The sequence below is a fragment of the Canis aureus genome, chromosome 20 (assembly GCF_053574225.1).
Source record: "Canis aureus isolate CA01 chromosome 20, VMU_Caureus_v.1.0, whole genome shotgun sequence".
NCBI lineage: Eukaryota > Metazoa > Chordata > Mammalia > Carnivora > Canidae > Canis > Canis aureus.
Genome location: NC_135630.1, coordinates 45,478,319 through 45,504,436, shown reverse-complemented (window position 1 = coordinate 45,504,436; position 26,118 = coordinate 45,478,319). Strand labels below are relative to the sequence as shown.

Sequence of the window (26,118 nt, the reverse complement as noted above, 5' to 3'; positions counted from 1 at the left end):
TACTTCACTACCCTTCTCCGGGCCTCAGTTTCCCCATCTGTAGCATTCCCGGGGCCGGAGTTCCATCCACGTGAGCAAGGATGGATGCACACTGGGTCGCGTAGGTGGCCCGCGCCTCTCACCTCCCTCCGGGCGCGCTCAGCGTTCCCAAGTTGGGGGACGCCTCCGGGAAGCCCTCCACGCGCAGCCCGAGACTCCCAAGGTGACCTCCAGCTCACAGCGGCGGCTCAGGGGATTCCCAGGTTTGCCCCAATTAACCTCGCCGGGGCTGCAGCCGGGCGGGACCCGCCCCTCCCTCGCGCCCTCCTCCCGCACGCCGGCCCCTCTCCCCCCACCCCGCCTCCCTCCTCCCGGCCCCACCCGCCCGCCCATCCGCGCGGCGCATGCGCCGCCCGCCGAGCGTGTTTTTATAAAAGTCCAGCTTCAGCCAGAAACTTCACAGTCTGTTGTTGGCTGCGGCAGCAGGTAGCAAAGTGACCCCGACGGCTTGGGTGCTCCGGTAGCCACGGCGGCCGGAGGGCGAGCGGTTACCATGGAAGAGCTCCATGTAAGTCCGGTTTCGACCTGATTTCCTTACACGCGCAAACACGAAAACTTAGGGCGCGACCCCCCTCGGAGCGAGCCGAGGCGAGCGGAGCGTGGGAGGGGCCGGTCCCGGGGAAGGAGCGTGGAAGGGAGTTTCCGTGCGCGTGGCGACCCCGGAGGACCCGGCAGGATTGGAATCGTTGGCTCTGTAGGGCGAGGAGGAGAGATGCGTGTGTCTCCCCCTGGAGCCTGCGGCGCGCGCTGGGCCGGCACAGCTTGCAGACCCAAGAACGTCCTGCACAGCAGCGGGCGCGCGCCGTCCCGGGACTCGGCCCGAGGATGGCGGGGGGCGGGGGGCGTGGGGGGGGGATTACAGGAGCTGGAGCTAGAGGCGGAGGGCGGCGCGCGGGGCTGAGTTCCCAGGGCGAGGACCGCGCCCCTCGTTAATCTCAGGCGCAGGCTGGGGGGGGGCGCCCCTGAGGGTGGGCGCGCGGGCCCTAAGCTCTGCACAGCCCGCGGGCTGCGTCAGGACCCCCCGCCGGCGAGCAGAGGGCGGGAGAGGCGGGCATCTGAGCCTCGGCCCCGCGGGGAGCGGCCGTGGGAAGCGCGGCGAGCGGCCCCGGGCCCCGACGGCGGAGCGGAGGTGTGCGCGGCGGGGACCCGCGGGAGGCTGCGAGGGCACCTGGGCTGCGGGTGTGCGCGGCGCACACGGGCAGGTGCAGGCGGGGAGACCGTTTGGCACTCGCCGATCCCAAATGCGCTGTTGAACCGTTGGTGGTTTCCTGGAGACTTTTGAAAACCCCTTACCAGGAAGGCTTTTCGTTTCCCCCGGCGGCGCGCGATTCAAAGGCTGTTAGGGGGAGACGCCCATTCGCTCCCCAACACCCTGTGAGCCTGCCCTTGGCGAGGTGCTGGGCGAGACCCCGGGAGCCGCGGCGCCCGCTGGTGGGCGTGGGCGCGGGGCAGGCGCGGAGGTCGGGGGTTCGCCCCCCACCCCCCCCCTGGCCTCAGGGCGCCCTCCGCCCCGAGGCTTCCAGCTGCAGACCTCCGACCCCATTTACTGGGTCAGTGGCGGGGTGGGAAGCGGCCCGGGAGGGTGAGGAAATGAAACTCGGGGCGAGGACCATGAGTGCAGACCCCGTGACCTTCCCCTCGCAGTAAATCGCCGCGCTCCCCGACGCCGCAGACGCGCCAAGAGGTAGACGGTGGGGCGGAGAGACCCGCGCCCGGAGGAGCGCAAGCCCCAGGCGCTGTGCGCGTCCGCACCCTCCTGTGACAGCCCTGTTCACCCCACGCGCCACAGATCCTTCCTTTAAGGCTGTAGCCTCCTTCCCCACTACGTGTTGCTTGAAGTACAGATTGGTTTGTGTTTACATGGACGAGGGGAAGGCAATGTTTTGTGCCTTAGGAGAAAGTTTTGAGGACCCCCCCCCCATGCTCATTCTTTCCCTTTTCCCTATCCTGGGGAAACCTTCGTATAGAAAATTAATCCCAGCTCCTCGGAACTCAAGCTTCTGTTCCCACTCCTCGCCTGCCCCCCACCCCCACCCCACCTCTCCCACTCCCTAGGGCGCACAGTCTAGGAGTGGCTTCTTTGTGTTTTGTTTTGGTATTTTCCCTCCCAAGGTTTTTTTCTCCCCCCCCCCCCCGTGGGTGGGGTAGAAGAGTTAGCAAAGATGTGACTTTCAAACACTCAGAATCTCAGCGCCCTTTTGTTCTAAACAAAGGATTTTGTAATTGGTTCTACTTAAGAAGGATATAACAAGTGACTCTGGGGAAGATGAGGAGGAGGGTTGCAGGAATCTATAACAATTCTCTTGTGCCCTTCCACTCACTACTTCATCCGAAGCAGAGTGTCCCGAAGAAGCCTGGGCTGACTTGGGTTTTATAAATTACTTTTTAAAAATCGCAGAAACATTTTTTTTTTTAAGTTGGAGAATGCCAGCTGAACTAGAAAATTAACATCCCTTCCCTTGCCTCTTTTGCAGATATACCCTTCAGATAACTACACAGAAGAGGACTTGGGCTCAGGCGACTATGACTCCATGAAGGAACCCTGCTTCCGGGAGGAAAATGCTCACTTCAACCGTATCTTTCTGCCCACAGTCTACTCCATCATCTTCTTGACTGGCATAGTGGGCAATGGATTGGTCATCCTGGTCATGGGTTACCAGAAGAAACTGAGAAGCATGACAGACAAGTATAGACTGCACCTGTCTGTGGCAGACCTCCTCTTTGTCCTCACACTTCCCTTCTGGGCAGTTGAGGCTGTGGCAAACTGGTACTTCGGGAATTTCCTGTGCAAGGCGGTCCATGTCATCTATACTGTCAACCTCTATAGCAGTGTCCTCATCCTGGCCTTCATCAGTCTGGACCGGTACTTGGCTATTGTCCATGCCACCAACAGTCAGAGGCCAAGGAAGCTGTTGGCGGAAAAGGTGGTCTACGTTGGCGTCTGGATACCTGCTCTCCTGTTGACTATTCCCGATTTCATCTTTGCCAATGTCAGGGAGGCAGATGACAGGTATATCTGTGACCGCTTCTATCCCAATGACTCATGGTTGGTGGTGTTCCAGTTTCAGCACATAATGGTTGGCCTTATCCTGCCGGGTATCGTCATCCTGTCCTGCTACTGCATTATCATCTCCAAGCTGTCCCACTCGAAGGGCTACCAGAAGCGCAAGGCTCTCAAGACCACAGTCATCCTCATCCTTGCTTTCTTTGCCTGCTGGCTGCCCTACTACATTGGGATCAGCATCGATTCCTTTATCCTTCTGGAAATCATCAAGCAAGGATGTGAGTTTGAGAAAACTGTGCACAAGTGGATTTCCATCACTGAGGCCCTAGCCTTTTTCCACTGTTGCCTGAACCCCATCCTCTACGCCTTCCTTGGAGCCAAATTTAAAACCTCTGCCCAGCATGCACTCACCTCTGTGAGCAGAGGGTCCAGCCTCAAGATCCTTTCCAAAGGGAAGCGGGGAGGACATTCTTCTGTTTCAACTGAGTCGGAGTCTTCAAGTTTTCACTCCAGCTAACAATGATCTCAAAGACTTGTGTACATTAAAGAACTCTTTTTTTTTTGTTACACATTTTTTCAGATATAAAAGACTGACCGATACTGTACAGTTTTTATTGACTGTTGGATTTTTTCTTGTGTTACTTTAGTTTTTGTGAGGTTTAATTGACTTATTTATATAAATATTTTTTGTTGTTGTTTTTCATGTGGATGAGTGTCTGTAGGCAGGACCTATTGCCAAGTTCTTAGTTGCTGTATGTCTGGTTGTAGGACTGTAGAAAAGGGAACTGAACATTCCAGAGTGTGTAGTGAATCACTTAAGCTAGAAATGATCCTCAGCTGTTTGTACATAAATAATCTCTCCATTCCGGTGGAACATTTTCTTTTTCCTGTTCTTAAATGGTTTGGTTACACTATGTGATTTTGCTGTAGAAGGTGGCACTTACAACCAAAGCCTGAAGTAGTATAGAAATGATGGTTTTTCAGTTTTCTCAAGTGGACTGATTTCAGCACCTTCAATGTACAGTCTTGTATTAAGTTGTTAATAAAAGTTCGTGATAAACTTACTCAGTGTTATGTTCTGATTTCTGTTGACATTCCTTTGGCTAACAGAAGTCAAAAATAATAACATATTTATGGCATGTCAGGTCCTATCCTAGCTGTTTTAATATTTTACTTAACCCTTATCACAATTCTATGATAGGAACTCTGGCTCAATTATTAATAACAGAACTACAGTTTGTAGAGCAGGAAACTGAGGCACAGAAAGCCCAAGTGACCAGGTTAAAGGCATGGTAAGTAGCATAGCCAGTATCCCAAACCAGGGAATCTTGTCTTCAAAATCTGAAGTCTCGGGATCCCTGGGTGGCGCAGCGGTTTGGCGCCTGCCTTTGGCCCAGGGCGTGATCCTGGAGACCCAGGATCAAATCCCACATCAGGCTCCCGGTGCATGGAGCCTGCTTCTCCCTCTGCCTGTGTCTCTGCCTCTCTCTCTCTCTCTCTCTCTCTCTCTCTCTCTCTCTGTGACTATCATAAATAAATAAAAAATTTAAAAAAAAATCTGAAGTCTCAACCACTTTCAACTCCTAGACATTTAGAAACCTCCAGCCAGTTTGTATTCCTATGAAAAATAATCTTTTGAAGGAAAAATGTATGTTAAGGAGAAAAGGGATGCAATACCATGTTTTAGATTTTACTAGGACTGACCCCTTGTATGATCCAGGTCTGTGCTGTGCCAAGCACACTATGCTTTTTCTCATCTGATTCTTTCCATCTAGATTCCATCATTCCCTTTTCACGGACAAAGGAATGGAGATGCATAGACTTTCCATAACTTGCACTTTCAAGGGGACAAACCAGTTGATTCCATTCATCCTTCCAGCCTGTGCTCTTAACCATACCACTATCGTTCCCCAGAACACCTGGTCATAAACCAACTGAACTGTTATTGAAAATAAAGCCAAAAGTGAATGTTTTCTTCATAAAATTAACCATGCCAAAAATACCCTCCTTGCAATATCTTCTATGCAAATCTCAACATTTTATTGCAACACCTAGCACCTCAAGGGTTTAACCAAGCAGATGAAAGTTAAATTGGTGCTTTCAGAGTTCAGAAGAAAGGTCCACTAAACCAAGCTCCTCACTGCTCATATTTTGCACAAGATTTTGGAGTCTTACATAATAACACCCGTAGCTATTTACACTACCATTGTGCAAGCCCTAGGCTCTTGAGTAAATTTCAGCTCTGGTCTCCATTTAAAGATAATTTCTAAACTATATAGCAGCCGTACCTATCTCATTTTGGAACACAAACAGGGCACTCCAGGCATGCACTCAAAGATAATAACCAGGATATAATCAAGGCAATATTTGGTCTACTTTTCATAATTGTTTCTGGCACAGAAAATCTATTTTGGAGGAAAAATTGCAATGTATTATCTTTCTGAGGCAAATCACATTTGTTGAAGGCAAATTATAGATCCTGTGAAGGGAAATAACTTAATTACTTAAAATAGAATCCAATTTGGCTGTACATTTCTGCTGCAGTCTATGGATCTGGAATAATTCAGAGTGGTATTCCTATTCCACTTGAGAACACAATTAGATTTTATATAGGAAATTATCTTGAGGTTTCTTGGTTTTCCCTGCGAAGCCTAATTGGATCACCCTTCATTTAAGCATAGTTTTACATGTACCCTTTGGAAGGCTTAGTCTTAAAACCGTGACCATTGTAAAAGACTTCACTTGAACTTTCTCTATAAATATTTATCCTTGAGACAATAGAAGAAATCCTTGGAAGGAATTCGTTTTCTTTCTCATCTTGGCTTGAAACCTAGTCACCCCAGATTCCTCTCCTTTACCCTGGAGTCACAACAAAAGGAACCAAGCTGAAACAAAATTCCCAGTGTCACCAGTCTTAATGGGTATTTCATTCTCCCTTGGAACAAAGGTGGGATAACTCTTTTTAAAAAAGAAAAAAAGGTTTGTCTCTCTCCTTGCCCTGAAAGCCCCACCCCCCATCATTCTCTGTCCCCACCGCACCATGTTCCAAGTGGCTCCAAAGCATTCCCTGTGTGGTGGTTTGTTCGACAATGCTGGGAAACCCAGTCTGCTAGCCAGCCCTCACATGAAGTAGCTGATTGTTCCCTCTCCTCATCCCTTATGAATGGGGCCCTTGAAGGTCAGTAATGTAGATCCAGTTGTATAATGGAAGCTAAAATATTTAAATTGTATGCATGCTGCCACAAATGGCATAAATATGACATCTGAGTTATTAATAACATTAAGCCTGTGACTGGGGAGGAAAGAAGATGTTTTTATCTTGCAAAGCCTTTGTTTTCGTAAAACGCCACTTGGCAATTCACCTCCCCCTACTGGGGGCTTCTCAGTCTCCTTTTGTGGTTATGCCTATGTTAAAATAATAATTCTGAGGGACTCTTTTAATAGGATACTCTACAGGTTTTATTTTAACAATCTAACAAGCTTGATTTTCTCCAAGCTTATTGTAAGATAGTAAAGGCTCCACAAACAGAATTGAGTTGTCATTATGTCCATGTAATACTCACTGAGGAGGCGGAGGGACCACTGGAGACAAAATTCACATTACCTTAGAAAATAATCTAGGCATCCTTCAACACTTAAAAATTTGACATTGCAGCCTGGCATCGTAGGGATGTACCCAGCCCACTTTGAGGAGGTCTCCACTTGGCTGTCAATGTGGCTTAGCCAGTCAGTGCTGGAGATCCAAAAGTTAGCCAGAGGAATGACCTTTCCATGAGCACAGCCCAAGAGAAACGTTGTTGAAATGAATCCTTTCAAAGCAGCAGCTCTCAACTGGGGCAGGGTAGAACCTGCGGGAGGGGAAGGCAGGGGGAGGAGGTGGTGGCAGGGGTCACTTCCCCAAGAAATATTTGGTAAACTCTGGAAATATTTTGGGTGATTATACTGGGATGGGTGGGTGGGTGGATAGGTAAAGTGCTACTGGCATCTAGTGGGTAAGGGGCAGGGATGCTGCTAAACATTCTACAATTATCCAGCCCAAAGTGCCCAGAATACTCAAATTGAGAATGTTTTTTCAAGATGAGGGCCACAGGATGATAATAATTATGAAAATAAGGATATATCCAAACAATATAATTCCATGAAATTATCAATGGACAAAGTTCCAAGGTCTCCCTTCAGCACCTCTATTTGGTCTCACTTCAATGCATTCTCATTCCCCCTTACTCAACACACCATTCTCTTCCACCTTTACTTCATCATTTTGCTGTAATGAACATGTCTTTCTGTCTTCTTCTCTCATGCTATGCTAGGAAGGCATCCCACAAAGGGAAATAAATGGTAAAGGGTGACTGCTGCAGATTCTCTAGCTCCCACCCAATATCTGTCTCCCCAAAGACCACAATGTTTACTCAGCTAATCCTAACCATAGTCTGCGACTCAATTTGGAACACATCCCACTTTGCTCCTTTTATTTAAAAAAATAAACAAGGAATGATGAGGTACCAGGCCATTGCTCCATTGTCTACAAGTGATTTGGATTAATTTAAAGCAATCCCATTAAGTCCAACAATTAAAATCTAAAACCTTCTGAAAATCCTTCTTTCAACTGAAAATGCAAACTGTTTGCAGGCTGAGTTGAGGGATCCACAATGTTAAGAAGTCATACAAGGGGGAAGGATTTTTCAAAATCAAACAAATAGAAGTGCTCAACCAAACCATACCAGGTGCTGGATGTTTATCTGGTAGAGCCAGTCCACGATTAAATAGATTTACATATTACAGTTCAATTAACTAGAACCCAACTCATCAACACTCTTAATTAAAGGGAATTACTTCCTCATATTTGACTCTGTCAGAAGGAAGGTAATATTTATTGAGAGCTAACTGAACTCCAGGCACACTCATCCATGTGCTCCTCAGAAAAGCCCTACCAGTTAAGTATTACTCTCTCCATTTTCAGGCAAGAACACAGAGAAATTAAACTACAATAATGGGGTTCTGTTCTTTCCCCTGTGCATACTATAAATGGCACTGAAGCAGAACCAAACATGTTCTGAGGCACATCCTCAAGTTCTCAATATCTTCAGTTCAAATGCCTCTATCTTTTTTAGGTTGACTTCTACGTGATATCAAAAACAGTTATCACTCACCTTGAGGGCTTCCTACATACAAGGTACTTTGATTATTTAATCTTCATGACCACCATATGTAGTAGGTATTATCATTTCACTGTTTTACAGATGGGAGAAACTGAGGCAAAATTTATTCAACATCATGTAGGTATGAGGTAAAACCCGGATTTGAACACAGGCAGGCTGACACCAGTGTGTGCCTTCTTAAGCACTACAGTAACCTCATTATCTTCTATTGTTTTAGCCAAGGTAATACCATGAGCTCAAAAAGATCCTCTGTGTTCTTCAATCCTCTTCAGGGTTCAGTAATAGATACTTGTATGATTATACTTTGTAAAGCAACAGAGCAGATACTGATTTTTTTTTAAAGATTTTATTTATTTAGTTAGTTATTTGAGAGAGCGAGATCATGAGCAGGAGGAGAGAGAAGGATAGGGAGAGAGGAAGAGGAAGAGGGACAAGCAGACTCCCCACTGAGCTGGGGCCCACATGGGGCTCAATCCCAGGACCACAAAACCATGACCTGAGCCAAAGTCAGACACTTAACCAACTGAGCCACACAGGTGCCCCCAGAGACTGATATTTTAGAACGAGTTTCACTATTAGTCATTGAAATAAAATAGGGTTAAGTGCCTGGCACATAGTAGGAGCTCAATAAACATTTGTTGAATGAGTGAATGAATGAACACCCATGAATTTCTATTCCTAAGAGCACACCATACTCTAAGTATTCTGATTAATGTTGGCATGTGACTTGACCTCCTTCCTTCATTCTTTCAGGCATTCTTTAATTGAACCATTTATTGAACAGTACCCTGGGCCAAGCAGGGATGAAAGTTACTCAGTGTAGAGGAAGATATAATCCTTTGGTGTTCTAGATAAGCTGGAAAGATAGCTAAAGGACTCCCAGACTTTCCACACTGCCTTACATTTTAAGATATCAAAGTTTCTACCTGCCCACCCTATTTTCCTATTATATGATACCCCCTCACTCCCAGTCTTGCTTCCACTGATTCTCCATTTAGGGAAGAGCAGATCCCTGCCCACCTCATAAGCTGGGTTAGCAGCTCCCAATCCTGGTCTTCCTGTGTCACCAGCTAAAGGCTGGCTGGCTGTTCACGTCATGAGGATAAGAGCAGAAATTCTGTCAAACCATAGGATACAGGAAAGAGCCCTAAAGGCAGTTTCTTGGCCTTCTGTCCATAGGAGACAACTTGTTAGGCCCCTGGGATTGAGGAAGGATTCAAGACCATCACTTTGGGCCACATCCTACTTCCTCTGGCAAGCCTGCTCAGTCTCTTATCAGTCCAAAGTGAGCTTTTCCATCCCAAATTCTTAGTTCATGAAGTCTGTGTAGTGTGTAAACTAGCACAAATAAAAGGCTTTTGCAAAGATAAAAGCAGCTATTGTATGTTATTACAGTTATTCTTTTTTTCATCCTGAAAACAAACTTTGCTTCTTAACTGGTGTAATAATGTCTTAAGTGCAGAGAACTTTGCACTCTAACATAGTTAATTCATAGATTTGATTTGATGAAAAAATAATCAGATTCCATAAGGTTGTGCCAGTGTTAGCTAAAATTATATAAGGTTAGCTCAGTTGGTTAGAACTTGATGTATCTAAAGCCAGGATCAAGGGTGAGTCCCACTGGGACCATCTTTAAAGTAATGGTACACATGGATGCAAGGACAATGTCTATCTTGTTTATAGCTATATCTCCAGTCTCTAGAACAGGAGTGGAAAGCTTTTTCTGTAAAGGCCCAGACAGTAAGTATTTTAGCCCTAGAAGGCCATACCGTTTCCGTCATAATTACTCAATTCTGCCATTGCAGCAGGAAAGCATCCAGACACAATACATAAATGAATGAGCATGGCTGTGTTCCAATAAAACTTTACTTGTGGACATTGAAATTTGAATTTCATATGCCTTTTAAGTATCATAGAATATTATTCTTCCTTAAATTTTTTTCAACAATTTTATAAAAATGTAAAAACTATTCTTTGTTCTCAGACTATGAAAAACAGGTGGCGGGAATCCTTGGGTGGCTCAGCGGTTTAGCGCCTGCCTTTGGCCCAGGGCATGATCCTGGAGTCCTGGGATCGAGTCCCACATCCGGCTCCCTGCATGGAGCCTGCTTCTCCCTCTGCCTGTGTCTCTGCCTCTCTCTCTCTCTCTCTGTGTGTGTCTCATGAATAAATAAATAAAAAACTTAAAAAAAAAGAAAGAAAGAAAGAAAAAGAAGAAAGAAAGAAAGAAAAGAAAGAAAGAAAGAAAGAAAGAAAGAAAGAAAGAAAGAAAGAAAGAAGAAGGAAGAAAGAAGAAAGAAGGAAGGAAGGAAGGAAGGAAGGAAGGAAGGAAGGAAGGAAGGAAGGAAGGAAGAAAGAAAGAAACACAGGTGGCAGGTCAAATCTGACCTGAAGACTACAGTTTGTGGACACCAGGTCTAAACAATGCTTAATATACAGTAGAGAAGTTCAATAAACATGAATGAATAAGTGAAACTCTAAATATAGGAAAGTTTACTCTTTAAGCTTAAGGAGCCAAGAAGAAACCCAGTGAACCAGGGACCTTTAACTATTTGCAAAAATATCACACTTATCACTTACAAAGCACTTTGCCATTCACAAAATGCTTCCATGGGTGGAACATGAGTCTGTATGCTGGTTTGTGCCATATTGGTTGGCAAGATCCTGCTGCCTTACTAGGTCTATTATTTAGGAAAGAAAGGTCTGGGATAACAGAGTTGCCTTTTTATCCACTTTTGTGCTGTACTGCCCTCATCTCTCAGAGTGTGGGTGAAGATGGCATCTCCTTTTATAACTCCCTGTAGCAAGAACAATGACCACTCACAGATGAACACTGAGGTGCTGACTAACCTTTCAGGGGTGGGGGGCTCGGGGTGTGAGGCGGTGAGCAGCACAAGTTTTCCTCCTTCAAAATGATAATCACAGTCACAACTTTTGGCAGCAGCTACCCAGTTAGTAAATAGGACAAAAGAAAAAGCCATAATCCAACTGCAATGAATAGTGTTTCACAGCTACAAAAGCCCAAGAAAAATCAATGGTGCAGAAAGCATTTTTGGACTTCACCCCAGCTTGGGGGGGACTGGGGATAGTTCTGCTCTTCCCTTTTAGGCTTTAGGTGCCTCATGGGAATGTCAGAATTAATCTCCAAGTGGCTGCCACTGTTATGTCTCTTACTAAAAATGTCCTCAAATGAACTTCCTCACTTTATAGAATGTTCTTTCCAAGGTGGGAAGCCCAATGGCTGTCTCAGACAAGAAGACTCCGAAAAGCTGAAGCAACTTGAAAGTACTTTCTGTTTTATTTTTATTTTATTTTTTTAAAGATTTTATTTATTTATTTGAGAGAGAGAGAGCACAAGCAGGAGGAACAACAGAGGGAGAGGGAGAAGCTCAGCAGAGCTTCTCTGCTCAGCAGAGAGCCCAACGTGGGGCTGGGATCATGACCTGAGCTGAAGGCAGCTGCTTAACTGACTGAGCCACCCAGGCACCCCTAAAGCACTTTCTGTTTTAAAGAGCAGTTTCTGTTATATCTGCATGACAATATAAAAATGACTGCTCGGTCACCATGGTCCAGAATGAAGGAAGACAAGCTATACTGGCTAAAGTGGCCTTGTAAAAAAAATCCCTGACTAAGCCAAAACCCTATCAGTATGGAGTAAAAACAAAAGAGAGAGAGAGAGAAAGAGAGAGAGAGATGTGGGAGAAATAATAAATAAAATGAGAAAGAACATAAAATACCAATTCATAAAAGAGGAAATAAAAGTGATAAACAAAAATATGAGGAAATGTTCAACCTCACTGGCAACCAAATAAATAAAAAGCAAAACATCAACACACTACTTCTCACTTATCAAACTAGCAAACATTTTCAAAGTAGTGATGTCCCAAGTCTAAGAGTGCAGTGACCCAGGCATCACTGAGGGCTGTGGGTCAGATGCAAATGGGCCATACCCTTCCAAAGTCACCTGCACATGCACTGGGAGCTGTGATGTTCATTCCATTTGACACAGAGAGACCATCTCTGGACATTTAATTTCAGGAAACAACCCTAAATATTAAAAATGTTTTGTGCACAAAGTTGAATTTTTCATTTAGAATTAAAAAGGCAGAAAAAAAAAAGAATAAAAAAGGCAAGAAGTTGAATAAATACCTGGCATCAAAATGAGGATTAAGAAAGCTATGGTGAATCCACTCAGTGGAATATAATCTAGCTTCTTAAACGTTTACACAGGCTACTGGAAAACATTTATGATGTGTGAAATGAAAGAAGCAAGTTACAAAATTGGGCATGCTATCTGGTTATAAATGGGTTTTTTTTGTTATAAATGTTTTTTAAAGTCTATGCATATGAAAAAATAAAACTATGCAGTGGAAAAACAAAAACAAAAACAAAAAAGTCTATGCATATGAGCACTGGGTGTTATAGAAGACTGATGAATCACTGAACTCGAACCTCTGAAACTACTAAGACATTATGCATTAATTAATTGAGTTCAAATAAGTTTCTTAAAAAATGAAAAAATATGCATAATCTTTTAGAAAGTCTATGCATATGAAAAAAGATAAATTAAAATGTTATTATCAGTAGTGAAGCCATAGGCTTTTCAGCGATGTGTGAATCTTGATTTTTCTGTATTTTTAAAATTTATTATAATGAATAATGAAAAGATAATCAGCTTGTTTTAAAAGGTGTAGAGCAGGGAAGAAGGAAATGTACAAGCTCCTTCCTAGGCTATAAACACTCCAAGATAGGAACTCAGTCTTTTCTTTTTTTTTTTTTTTTTTTTATTAGTCAGGCCCAAGTAGGTGCTAAATATGTAAACAAATCAAAATCTAAGCCTGTAGTAAATGCCTCAAGGTTACAAAATCAAAATGCTAAGGACAAGCAATCAAAAATAGCCAACAGGCTTTATAAGGTATAGCCAATCAAATAACTTCCTCTCTTTGTTTCTGCATCTTTTCTATAGAAGTCTTTCTCCCAGCTCCTATCAAGGAATGTTCTAAACCACTTCTGTTCATGCTACTCTATTCCAATCCATTTTTGCTCAAAGAAAATCTTACACTTTTTAATAAGCCTCTGTTTATCTTTTAACAGTTTGATATTTTTTTAAAAAATCAGACAAGTACTCTTGTCTGTCAAGGTGTTTAGAATCTAGTAGTAGAATTTACTAGTAGCAAGAAATCTTAACATTATATTCCCAAAAGAGTTTTTGATATAATCCAATGGGTTTTCTTAAGATTTTTTATTTATTTATTTGAGAGAGAGAGCAAAAGAGATCACAGAGGGAGAAGGGGAAGAAGAAGCAGACTCCCCACTGAGCAGGGAGCCCAACTCAGTGCTCAATCCTAGATCATGACCTGAGATCCTGAGATCATGAACTGAGCCGAAGGCAGAGGCTTAATAGACTGAGCCACCCAGAAGCCCCTGATATAATCCAGTGCTTCTGAATTGACAGTCATGATGTCAAGAAAGAGTTCTAGAGAATTCTACAAGTAGAGGAGAATGGTTGCCACAGGCCAGACTGTGCTTATGGTGAGCAAAGTGGTTACAAATCAATACATAGTTATGGCACCATCTTTACAAGGCTGGCCTGTTAAGGCTCTCATAGAGGTGATAGGCATCTGGGGTCTCTCAAAAGACTTCTCCCAGGGAGGTCAAGTCTTTCAAAATCCACAGGAAAGTAAACATACTAGAAAACCCTAAAGGAAATCTCTAAAAGCTTTAGGCATTCATACATGACGGCAATGCCGTGGGGCCTGAAATGGGAACAATGTATAAGTGGTCAACCCTAAATACTCCATTTTTGTATTGTATTAGAAAGGAAATGTCATGTTAGGGAAGAACTTCCTTCATTCTAATAAGTCCCCAAAATATAGTGGCACACAACAATGGTGGTTTACAGCATGGAACATAATGCAAGTTTTGGAGGTGGGAAATACCAGCAGAAAAAGACCAATGTTCACTTTTGTGGAGAGCATACCACAAGTCTTTTTTATTATGTGAGATAGGTTCAGGAATCAGATAGACAGCAGGGACCAGAAAGGAAAAATTAACATTCTTCCTATGATTAAATGAAATTAATATTTCAATGAGTAATAATTTTTTATAATTTGTATTTTTCTGGGAAACAAATTGTCCTAATATGCACATAATGTATGTAAATTCTCTTCAGAGGTGCCTGGGTGGCTCAATTGGTTAAGCATCTGCCTTCAACTCAGGTCATGTTCCTAAGGGTCTTGGGATAGAGCCCCTAATGGGGGGGGGGGGGGCGGGGAGCAAGTTCCCAGTTCAGTGGGGGAGTCTGCTTCTGCCTTTCCTTCTGCCCCTCCCCACCCTGCTTTTGCTCTCTCTCTCTCTCTCTCTCTCAAATAAACAAATAAAAGTTTTAAAAACAAAAGTTCTTTCCAAAAAAATATATTTTAATGAAAAAGATACTATCTGGTTAGATTTAGATTTTAAATTTACATGTAAAGAAATTCCCATTGATAGTTTCAGGCATATGGTCATTTATGAGTTGTAACTTTTTTTATGATGTGTGATGTACTTGGTCAAGCATTACAGGTATATCCAGGAATTACCAAAGAATTTTAGCCTAATACTTCATTGTCTGCTTTTTAGATACACTTATATAATTCTTTGGCTATAAATCAGACATTTGTCTTGTTTCATATAATTTTTATTTTTTTTATTATTTTATTGTATTTTATTTCTATTTCCATTTGCATCCAAAACAAAGTAAACCTCAAACCAAAGAATTGCTTATTGGCACATTTTTACAGGTCTCTGTTATGGGCTCTAGATTGTACTCCCCAAAATTCATATGTTGAAGCCCTAACTCCCAGTACCCCAGAATGTGACTATATTTGGAGATGGGCTCTTTAAAGAGGCAACTGAGTTAAAATAAGATCTCTGTAGGCTCTCATCATAAAGACTGTGTGACAGTCTTTATGAAGAAATTAAGGCACAGACCCTCACAGAGGAAAGACCATGTGAAGATACAGAGAGAAGATGGCCATTTACAAGCTAACAAGAAAGACCTCAGAAGAAACTAATACTGCTGACACCTTGATTTCAGACTTCCAGCCACCAAAACCATAAGAAAATTGATTTCTGTTATTTAAGCCACCCAGTCTTTGGCTTTTTGTTATAGCAGCCACATCACACTAATACAGTCTATATAAAATGCTATTATAATATGTCTTGTTCTTGTATCTTTTATTTAATATAAACATGAAAAATGGTTCTTTTTTTTTTTTAATTTTTTTTTTTTATTTATTTATGATAGTCACACAGAGAGAGAGAGAGAGGCAGAGACAAAGGCAGAGGGAGAAGCAGGCTCCATGCACCGGGAGCCCGACGTGGGATTCGATCCCGGGTCTCCAGGATCGTGCCCTGGGCCAAAGGCAGGTGCTAAACCGCTGCGCCACTCAGGGATCCCGAAAAATGGTTCTTAAAATATATTCAATCACTTAACAAATATTCATCAAGCATCTACTGTGTGTCAAGTATTGGGATATGACAGTAACAAACAAAAATCTCAGGTTTTATGGAGCTTACAGATTAGTAAACCGTAAAAAGACAATTCTTCTGGAATTATTCTTCATTTCAGAAATAGGCCTTATACATTGAGCAACTAAAAATATTTTTTAAAGATTTTATTTATTTATTCATGAGAGACACACACACACAGAGGCAGAGACACAGGCAGAGGGAGAAGCAGGCTCCATGCAAGGAGCCCGATGTGGGACTCAATCCGGGACTCCAGGATCACGCCCTGGGCCAAAGGCAGACGCTCAACCACTGAGCCACCCAGGCGTCCCAAAAATATTTTTTTTTAAGATTTTATTTATTTATTCATGAGAGACACAGAGAGAGGGAGAGGCAGAGGCACAGGCAGAAGGAGAAGCAGGTTCTGTGCAGGGAGCCCAATGGGGAACTCGATCCCAGATCTTCAGGATCAGGCCCTGGGCCAAAGGCAGTGCTAAAGAGCAACTAAAAATCTTCAGAGAGAATGAGCTAGGAAAGGAAAATTGAAAAATCAAAATAAATAAATAAAACCCTAACATTGCATCTTATATGATTATATTACTGGAAGCCCTCTATGTTGGTTGGATGTTTTGGGAAGCAGATCATGAGAGAGGGTTAGGAAGGCAACAGGTCTATTAGAAGGGATAGCCTATGAAAGGTCAAAGGGAAAAGAAGGGAATTGGGAAGAGAAAGCCTTCAGACTGCAATCTTAGGGAGGAAGCAGGATTGGAAAGAGAGAGCTTCAGACCACAGTGCAGACCCAACAAAGGCTTGGTCAACCCAAATGGAAGCTCCGGAGGAAAGGGCACCTAGTAGAAAAGCCCCACATTGGGCAGAATCAGCCAGGTCCTGGCATTCTGACCATGCTCTATCATTTGCTGGGAGCTGCTTGGGAAGAGCCAGCATAGTGGCCTCTGCTAGAGAGCTTGGGTGTGGCCTAAAGGCACTCATAGCTGGAAACTGTCAGCTAACTGGGCTCAAGAGTTCTTTCTTGAAGGAAGTTCTGAACAACACCTTCATGGCTACTACAGCCCTCAAAAGGTAAAGTAGTAACCTGGTTTTGTAGAGAGGCTTCTTAAAGTCAAGCAATTTCTTTACTCTTTTGTTTCTTTCAAGATTTGATCAAAATTATAGTTTTTTAACATATAGTGTAGTATTAATTTCAGGGGTAGCATTTCATGATTCATCACTTGCACATAACACCCAGTGCTCATTATAACAACTGCTCTCTTTAATGCCCATCACCCAGTTATCCTATCCCCATACCTCCTCCCCTCCAACAACCCTCAGTTTGTTCTCTATTGTTGGGAGTCTCATAATTTGCCTCTCTCTGTTTTTATCTTATTTTGTTTTTCCTTTCCTTCCCATTATGTTTATCTGTTTCTTAAATTCCATATATTAGTGAATCATATGGTATCTATCCTTCTCTGACTTTTTTACTTAGTATAATACACCCTAGTTCTATCCATGTTGTTGCAAATGGCAAGATTTAAGTCTTTTTAATAGCTGGGTAATATTCCAGTGTGTGTGTGTGTGTGTGTGTGTGTGTGTGTGACCCCACATCTTCTTTATCCATTCGTCAATGTACATTTGGGCTCTATTATTAATAATCCTGCTATAAACATTTGGATGCACATGCTCCTTTGAATTATTATGTTTGTATCCTTTGGATAAAAACCTAGTAGTGCAATTGGTGAGTCAATCAGTAGCTCTATTTTTAACTTTTTGAGGAACCGTCATACTGTTTTCTAGAGTGACTGTACCAGTTTGCATTCCCACCAGCAGTCTAAGAGGGTTCCCCTTTCTCTACATCCTTGCTAACATCTACTGTTTCTTGCTCTTAAAATATAAGAATGTCTTTCAATAAACACTTTAATAGCCCAAATCAAGGTCTTTAAGGAAATATATTTTTATTTTTTTTTTTAGGAAATATATTTTTAATATCCAATATAAACTGCCAAATACTTATATAATGGGAAGATTTAAATTTTAAATTTCTGTTGGAGTGTGATATAACCTCTATGCGCAAGCAGCAATTGTCCCCCAACCCAAAGAGCTACAGCCAGGTGCTGTGCTAGGTGCTGAGCACAGCAAGACATACATAGCCCCTGCTCCTGTGGACCTAGAATAGGTTTAACCATTAAACAAATATCCAAGGCAAAAAATGCATATTTATGAGGTGACCTTAGTGCTCTAAAAGAAACAAAAGAAGCTGACCTAAACTGACTTAGACCCAGGTCAGGGGAAAAGTTCCTAACAACCTGTTAACTGTGCTGGTATCTTAAGGATGAGTGTGTTTGGAGAGGATAAAAAGTACAGGAGATGATAGCATGAAGGATACACGCAAAGACCTTGGGATAGGAAAGTGTTAGCAAAACCGTGGCTAGATCTCCAAGGCAAGGAGGAGAAGTGGTACCAGATGAGGCTAGAAGTCAAGACAGGGGTCAGACCTACCTGAATGAGCACATCTCATAAGGCACATCAGGGATCTTTAATCTTTGCTCTAAGAGCAATGAAGAGTGTTTTAAAGCAGGGATTGGTTTGTGTTTTGCATTGATAACTGGCTGCAGTGTGGAGAAAAAAGTAAAATGAGACTGATTTGGGAAGACCACTTAGCCAGAGGGTATATATGTGGTCCAGGTGAGAGATGATGGTCCCAGTCACAGATAAGTGTTTCTTTAACCTCTACAAAGTACATTCCAAAATGCGCACTGTGGAAAGGACACCATGGACTAGGAGACAGTACCTTGTCCATCACTGGAATGAAAAGGTCATGGGGGCTACAAAATAGACACAGATTTACTTGCAAAAGTTTTAGTGTTCCACTGTCATTTCAAACCCAGTATGTCCAAAACAAACAAAACAAAAGGTCCTCTATAAACTAAGTCCAAGCCAACTTTCCCCATCTGCCATACCATCTTGTCTCCTCATTATTTACTTGTGAAACCTGGATATCACCTATAGTACTTCCCTCTCCTTCATCCCTGTGTCTAGTCTTTTGCTTAGTGACTTGGTCAGGACAGAATTATACTCAGATCTCCTGTCTCCTTCTACTATGTCCTGTGTCCCTGCTCCAGGGACAGGGCCACCCCTAGGTCTCTGTCCAGAAGAACTACAGTTTATAGGAAGAGAGACAATTGAACTTTGTTTACTCATTGTATTTCATAAATACATTGGCCATTAGGTTTAAAATGTCTTCTCTTTCATGTAGATTTCTGTACTGCTCTGGTTGGCTTCTTCCCACATTCTTAAATCCAACAGTTTACACTATGCAATTTACTTCTGCATCCACTGTCTTATTCTTTAATTGGCTGCAATTTCCTGATAAGTGAAATGAGAGATTTAGACAAGATTTATAATAAAATCAATCTTCAAACAAAATACTGTAATTGTTCTGATTATACAAGGGGTGGTAGGCTGGAAAGCCTTCCTTATGCTCTCCCACTCTCTAATCACCCATGAGGCTTCTTATTTGAAGGATATAAGAAGCCTAACTTGAGAATCACAAGACTTGAGGCCTCTCAGGTCTCTTCCAGCCCTAAAATTCTATGATCTGTCATTTCTTAATTATGACCAATTGTCTCAATCTTATACTTTCCTCTTGATTCTCAATGCAACTCAGGTCAAGTCTTTTTTACCTCCAGCCTAGAATATCACAAATTGGTTTCCTATATCTCCAGTACACTGGTCAAATAGTGACTCCCCAAAAACTCACGTCTAACTGAAGCCTCAGAATGTGACTTTACTTGAAAACAGGGTCTTCGTAGATGTAATTAGTTACAGTGAGGCCATATTGGAATAAAGTTGGCCATAAATCTAATATGATGGCTGTCCTTAAGAGAAGAGATATAAAGAAAGATACACCCTGAGAGAGTCCCATGGGGCAACAGAGGCAGGATTCAAGTGATGCGGCCACAAACCTAGGAACTCCCAAGGATTGCTGGCAATCACCAGAAGCTACAAGAGGCAAGAAAAGATCCTCCCCTAGAGACTAGGCCCTGCTGATATCTTGCTTTCAGACTTCTGCCCTCCACAATTATGAGAGAATGAATGTCTATTGCTTTAAGGCCCTTGTAGTTATTTATTATAGTAGCTCTGGGAAACTAATACAGTCAGTCTCTCTCCAACCAAAATCCACTTTACATACTTCTCCTAGGTAAATTCTCCTTAATCTCTGCACTATCATATTTCTCTCCTACGTATTTCACTTCAGGAAGCATTTGACTTATTGAGCAACCTAGTAGGTAAAAAGCACCATGATAATGCTAGGTGTGTGGAGGTAAACAGCATCAGCATGGCCCCCGCCTCCAGAGGGCTTCCGGTCTGTAGGGAAGAACAGACATCCCACAAACAGAGCCTCCATCTAATGTATAATCATAAATTATGATGTACTATAGTTGAAAAGAATAAGTTGTTATGAAGTACAAGTGGAGGGCTAAGCAAGGGGGTGAAGCTGATACCTGCAGGATGAGTAGGAGCCAACCTGACAAAGAATTGAAGGAGAGACCTTCCTATACAGACAACATGTGAGCAGAGGTATGAGGTGGGGAACAGTTTAAACTGTTTGAGGAACTGAAATGGACAGAAGATCCCTTTTATTAAAAGAAGATTGGTGAGCGAGGAAAAAGTATACCGGATGAGGTTGGGGGAAAAAAGCAGAAACCTGGTCATAGAGGGTTAAGTTCAGGACTTAGGACTTTATCTTAATAAAATGAGAAGGCATCGAGAGGCTTCAAACAGGAATATGACATAATGCATTATGCTTTAAAAGCTATCTCTGATTACAGTCAAGAGAAGGGATATATGGGATCAAAAACAAAGCAAGGAGGTCCATTTGGAGGTAAGGTTGTAGCTACAAATGAATTTGGATTGTGGGTGGATTTGAGGAATATATATTTTTTAGGTACAATCAACAGGACTTAGTGATAAATTGGATTTGAAGAAAATGAGGAATTAACATGTTTTTGGCTCAGGAAATCAGATGAAAGTAGATCCATTTGCTTAGATGGGGATGATTGGGTGGATTGGTTAGGGGTACAGTCTAAGCTGCTATACAAAATGGTTCCTGGGCATAGTGGCTCAAAGAATATGGAACAATTTCCCTCTCACATAATAGGCCATAGGTAGAGAGTTCATGGTTGGTTGGATAGCTTTGCCATCCTAAATGCAATGTTTCCATTTTTTTTAATTTTTATTTTTTAATGTTTCCATTTCTTGATCTAAGTTAGCTATTCTGGCTTCAGCCTTTCTAACTGCATCCCGGCCTACAAGGAAAGCACAATTTTGAAGCCACCATCTCTTAGGCAGTTTACAGTAAATGCAGATTTCTTTTTTCTTTCCTTTTTTTTTTTTTTAAGATTTTACTACATCTTGTTTAAAGTCCCATGAATGTATGTGTATGTTATTAAAAAGACTTTTTCTCCATTTGGAAAAAATAAAAAGGACTTCTGTTGGTGTCTAATTGGTGAGAGCCTAGCCACATGACCACACTTAACTGAAATGGAGTCCATGAAATATAGCCTTTGGCTGGCTAGCTATATTTAAGCTAAAATTAAAAAGTTATTTTATTAAAAGAAAAAGAGTAGAAATGATGTTGGTGTAGAATGATCAATATATAAGTGGGAATGATGACTATGAAATGGGGGGGTTCCTATGGGGTACCTAAATGGAGATGTCAAGTATGGAGGTGGAAATACGGATCTGAGGAGCTCAAAGGGTAGGATGAGGTCAGAGATATGTATTGAGGAGTCAGCTACCTCCACACAGATGGCATTTAAAGTTATGAGGATATGTCCACAATAGCCAAACTGTGGAAGGAGCCTCGGTGTCCATCGAAAGATGAATGGATAAAGAAGATGTGGTTTACATATACAATGGACTATTACTCAGCCATTAGAAATGGCAAATACCCACCATTTGCTTCAATGTGGATGGAACTGGAGGGTATTATGCTGAGTGAAATAAGTCAATTGGAGAAGGACAAACATTATATGTTCTCATTCATTTGGGGAATATAAATAATAGTGAAAGGGAATAGAAGGGAAGGGAGAAGAAATGGGTAGGAAATATCAGAAAGGGAGACAGAACATAAAGACTCCTAACTCTGGGAAACGAACTAGGGGTGATGGAAGGGGAGGAGGGCAGGGGGTGGGGGTGAATGGGTGACGGGCACTGAGGGGGGCACTTGACGGGATGAGCACTGGGTGTTATTCTGTATATTGGCAAATTGAACACCAATAAAAAGTAAATTTATTATTAAAAAAATAGTTATAAGGATAGATTAAATCAAGTACAGTAGATAGAGAAGAGGGCTAAGGACTGGACCCTGAGGGCCTCCAACACTTAGAGGTTAGGTAGAGGCGGATGAGCTTGCAAAGAAGACTGAGAAGATCAGTAAGGTAGAAGAAAGCCAAAACATACGTGGTCTATGGAAACTAAGAGAAGAGAGCACTTCCAGAAGGATGGCCCATTGTTTAACATATTAATCAGAAGCTTGGTAAGATGAGGATATGGACAATGATGATGCATCTCTATTACCTTTCCTACCTTTAACATATGTTTTTAGCCTATCTATCCAAATATATTTCTCTCTACTTCCCTTCTAAAATCACATCTATATTCTCAGAGTCCCCAAACATGTCAACTGGTTCCCACCTTTGATCATACTCTTCCTTCAACCTGGATTGATATTTCTCCCCATTATCTAGTTACTCAAGTTGTCCTCCTTCCTCAAGACTCCTCACTCATAAAGACATCTTTAGAGCCCATAGCTGAATAGTAAACTGTTTTCTCATTACATTTTATGTGATATATTTTTTCTCTAACTCCTAAGGATGAAGACCATAGGTCATTTATTCCATATCCCCAACAAACTAATAGGGTTAGCCAGATACCCAAGCTAATGAGTACTCAATATTTATTGACTGAGTGCAGTAATTGGGAATAAATTCTTAGTATGCTATATATGGTAGGACCTTTGATCCAAATCTTCTCCTCACACATGAAAAATCTAACGTCAAAGAAACATGAAAATGTTTTCTCTATTTAAAACAGAATGCAAGTTAATATTTAATCACCATCCTCATCAATGAGCACTGAAAGACCATGCCCCACTAATTGCACTTTTCACTAACACCATCCCTTGCTTCACTTCCATTTATATAGTTCCCTATCAAGCATCTATTAAGCACCTGGTAAGTGTCAGACTCTGTGATTATGAACAAGATGAAGTCTTGCCCTTGGGGACTCTGTAGATAGAGAAGCTGGAGACTGCATCGATTTCTCCCTTCCTGATGTCCGGCTGTGTTCCAGTTTTCCAAGGAACAGTGAAGCATAGGCATAGACATAAAGCAAAGCCTCATTTTGTCTAATTCAGTTAACAAAGACAACAAGTTCACTTACATGAGCTTTTACCTACCTCACTACCATCCCTCCACTCATACGCTATAAAGTATATTGAATTTCACATGAACTATATTGAGTAAATAAATATATTTAATATTCGGAGGTATCGAATTCTTCTCTTTTCTTTTTAAAGATTTATTTATTTATTTATTTATTTATTTATTTATTTATTTATGAGAGGGTGGAGGGGGAGGGGCAGAGGCAGAGGGAGAGAAGCAGACCGCTGCTTAGTGCAGAGCCCAACAAGGGACAAGGGGCTCAATCCCTGTACCCTGAACCAAAATCAAGAGTTGGTTGCTTAACTATTAAGCTACTCACATGCCCTCATCAAGTTCTCTAATTCAAATAGCCCTCTATGAATCATCCATAGGGTGATTTACACAAAAATATTTGTTGTGGAACAGAGATGTTCTTAACCAGCTTTTAATCTTTCTATATTTGTTTTCAGCACTATGGAAGGGCCACTGATGGGTAGGTGCAGCTCAGAGATGAGAGAAAACTCATTAAACACTGAAAAGGTGCCAAGAAAGCATCAAGGAACCTCTCTTTCAAGAAAACATTTATGAACACTTTAAGAAGCTATAACACTGTAATGCCAGCCTATGCTGATCTGGCTGTGTAGTTCACAGAAAGTAGACAGAACACACTTTTACTCAAACCCCCAAAGGTCATGGGTAGGCAGTTCAAACTCTATAAAAGGAGCTACATTATAAAAACTCCTCCTGCTCCATGATACATGACTCCACATGACTAAGTCTCCATGGGGTTTCTCCAGCAGGTAACAGTCACAGCAGAGAGTCTGCCAAGGAAGGGGCATCTTGAGATTCATCACTTTGCTACCTCGTAATTAGCGGGGTCCAAAGGAGATTCTCTGGCTTGGAAGAATTGGGGATGCAGGCTCCAGGTTGCACATTAGTCTTTGTATCTACTCAGCCCTGCCCAACAAACACAAACCCCCCAATGGCAAAAAAGTCTCTGAATGGGCTGGTCAAAGACTGCAAATGTGGAAAGAGCAATGCTGTATCTAGAAAGGCTACAAGCTCACTACTTCTCATCTCAACAATGTCTTTAGATTTTTGTGTAGTAGATTGTTGTTTGAATGTTTGTTTATCTGACATTTTTTTAATTCAAGTTTTAGAATTTAAATTAGGTGTTCAAATCCTTAGTTTCAAAACGAATTTAAATTTTGGCCAAGCTGCTTATTCTGTTATAGTTGGGGGTAGCATGCGATCTTTTGCCCTTTTAAAGGAAGCCTTTTAATTGCCCCACCAAAATAACAGTAATAATTTTAATAATGATTATTATAACTATTATTATCTAAAAATGACCACCTATTTGTTTCTTTGTTCTTCCTCCATCCTTCTCCTTCATTTCCTTTCATCCACTGACTCCATACAAGTGGCTAGAGTGCACATGCTAATGAGTTGCTCAGACACTTAAGGATCTTAATCCCAAATCATAAAGACCCTAAGAAGGACCTCAGCTGCCATCCATAAATTTTTATTTAAAAGCAAGATAAAAGTGGAATTAATTCAGCACAGAGCCAGTGCACTGAGGGGAAAAAAATTAAGTGTCAATTCAAAATACTTATGTGTGTCCCTACCCTTTCTGAGCTCATAACTTCTGCACATGCTTAATAGGTCATGTCATAGTTAATGCATCTTCCTTCTAAGAACAGCTTCATAAACCCCCCTCAAATCCAGTTATCACAGATGATTGGGGAATCGAAACACGGAGGCAACTCCCTACTTTCTCTAATTGGAATGGCTAATTCAGCCATAAGAGCACTTCCATCCAGATGCTCAGATTGGTTCAGAGTATGGAAATCTGTGGTGAGGGGATTTACTCATGATGCTGAACAAAGAAAGCCATCATTATCTGTGGTCAGGAAAAAAGTATTCTAATTAGTGTTAATATCCTCCTGCTGAGCTTCCTGTCATCCACATTTTGATCCCCATTCTTGAGCTTTTCATGATCTGATGTCCTGGCTATGTATAAGCAAGGGTCAGGGCACTGATAGGGGAAAATGGGAAGCATAGACTGAGTATATGCTGTCCAGAGCAAAAGAATTAGCTTAAACATGCCACCTACATTGACTTTCTAGATTTAGATCTTTAGAAAAATTTGCTCAGCAAGTCTAAGTCTAGTACAATCAATTTATAAACCCATAATAACAAATAGTAATTGAATAAAAGCATGAGAAGAATTTGTGGAACATTGTCTTCAAACATTTGAATTGCCATTAAGGCTCATCTGCAATTGAATCCTAAACACTCGGATACCCATTAAAGTCTGAGATTTCTCAACAATAAATTTAGACTCCAGGGGAGATTAGGCACAAGTCAGTGCTTTAATAAATCCCTTCTGACATGTCAATGACAAGCAGAGGTGCAGGTGGGCCTTCCTCTGGATTCCTTTCTTTTCACTCACCCCCTGAAGTCAGGGCCCTGATGGGCTGATTTGAAAGCCAAATAAATAGCCCAAGAAAAACGACTAAGGAAGAGGAAAGATGTGAAAGCCCCACATGGAAAAGAGGAGTGAAAAGAAAGATCCTGACAAAGCAAACATTTGGAACCAGAAAGAGAACCCGCACACACTGTCTGAAAAATTGAGAGATTTAACCAACCCAGTTGAATCTCTCCATAAAAATGTTTTCTGAGTGCTGGGCACTCAGCCAGGCACATATTTCGTGTCACATTTGACATGTGTGGCTCATGGTCTGAGCCAGGCTTGAAGAGAAACAATGTCGGCAGTTATCTGGGAGGGGTAATCTGAGTGGCAAAAAGAAGCTTCTCCATCTCCCTTTCCCTGCTCCCCAAGTACAAATGACTATAATCTGTGACAATACCCAAAGTGTCTGAAATGTCTAATGGTGGGGTTCAACACACAATACCCCAAAACATGATACCTTGGCATATTGAATATTTTAAGCTGCAGAGGTTTAAGGAAACAGCAGAAGTAGGAAGGTCACTCTGATCTCCACTT

General features: G+C 42.1%; 1 protein-coding gene across 1 annotated transcript; it reads left to right on the top strand.

Annotated features, from left to right (window-relative positions):
- The first annotated feature begins 389 nt into the window (after nt 1-389).
- Nucleotides 390-4,107, top strand: CXCR4 (C-X-C motif chemokine receptor 4). Its single transcript, XM_077861537.1, has 2 exons — nt 390-547; nt 2,514-4,107. The coding sequence occupies exons 1-2, from the start codon at nt 533-535 to the stop codon at nt 3,558-3,560; spliced, it is 1,062 nt and encodes a 353-aa protein (XP_077717663.1). The 5' UTR covers nt 390-532; the 3' UTR covers nt 3,561-4,107.
- The last annotated feature ends 22,011 nt before the right edge of the window (nt 4,108-26,118 follow it).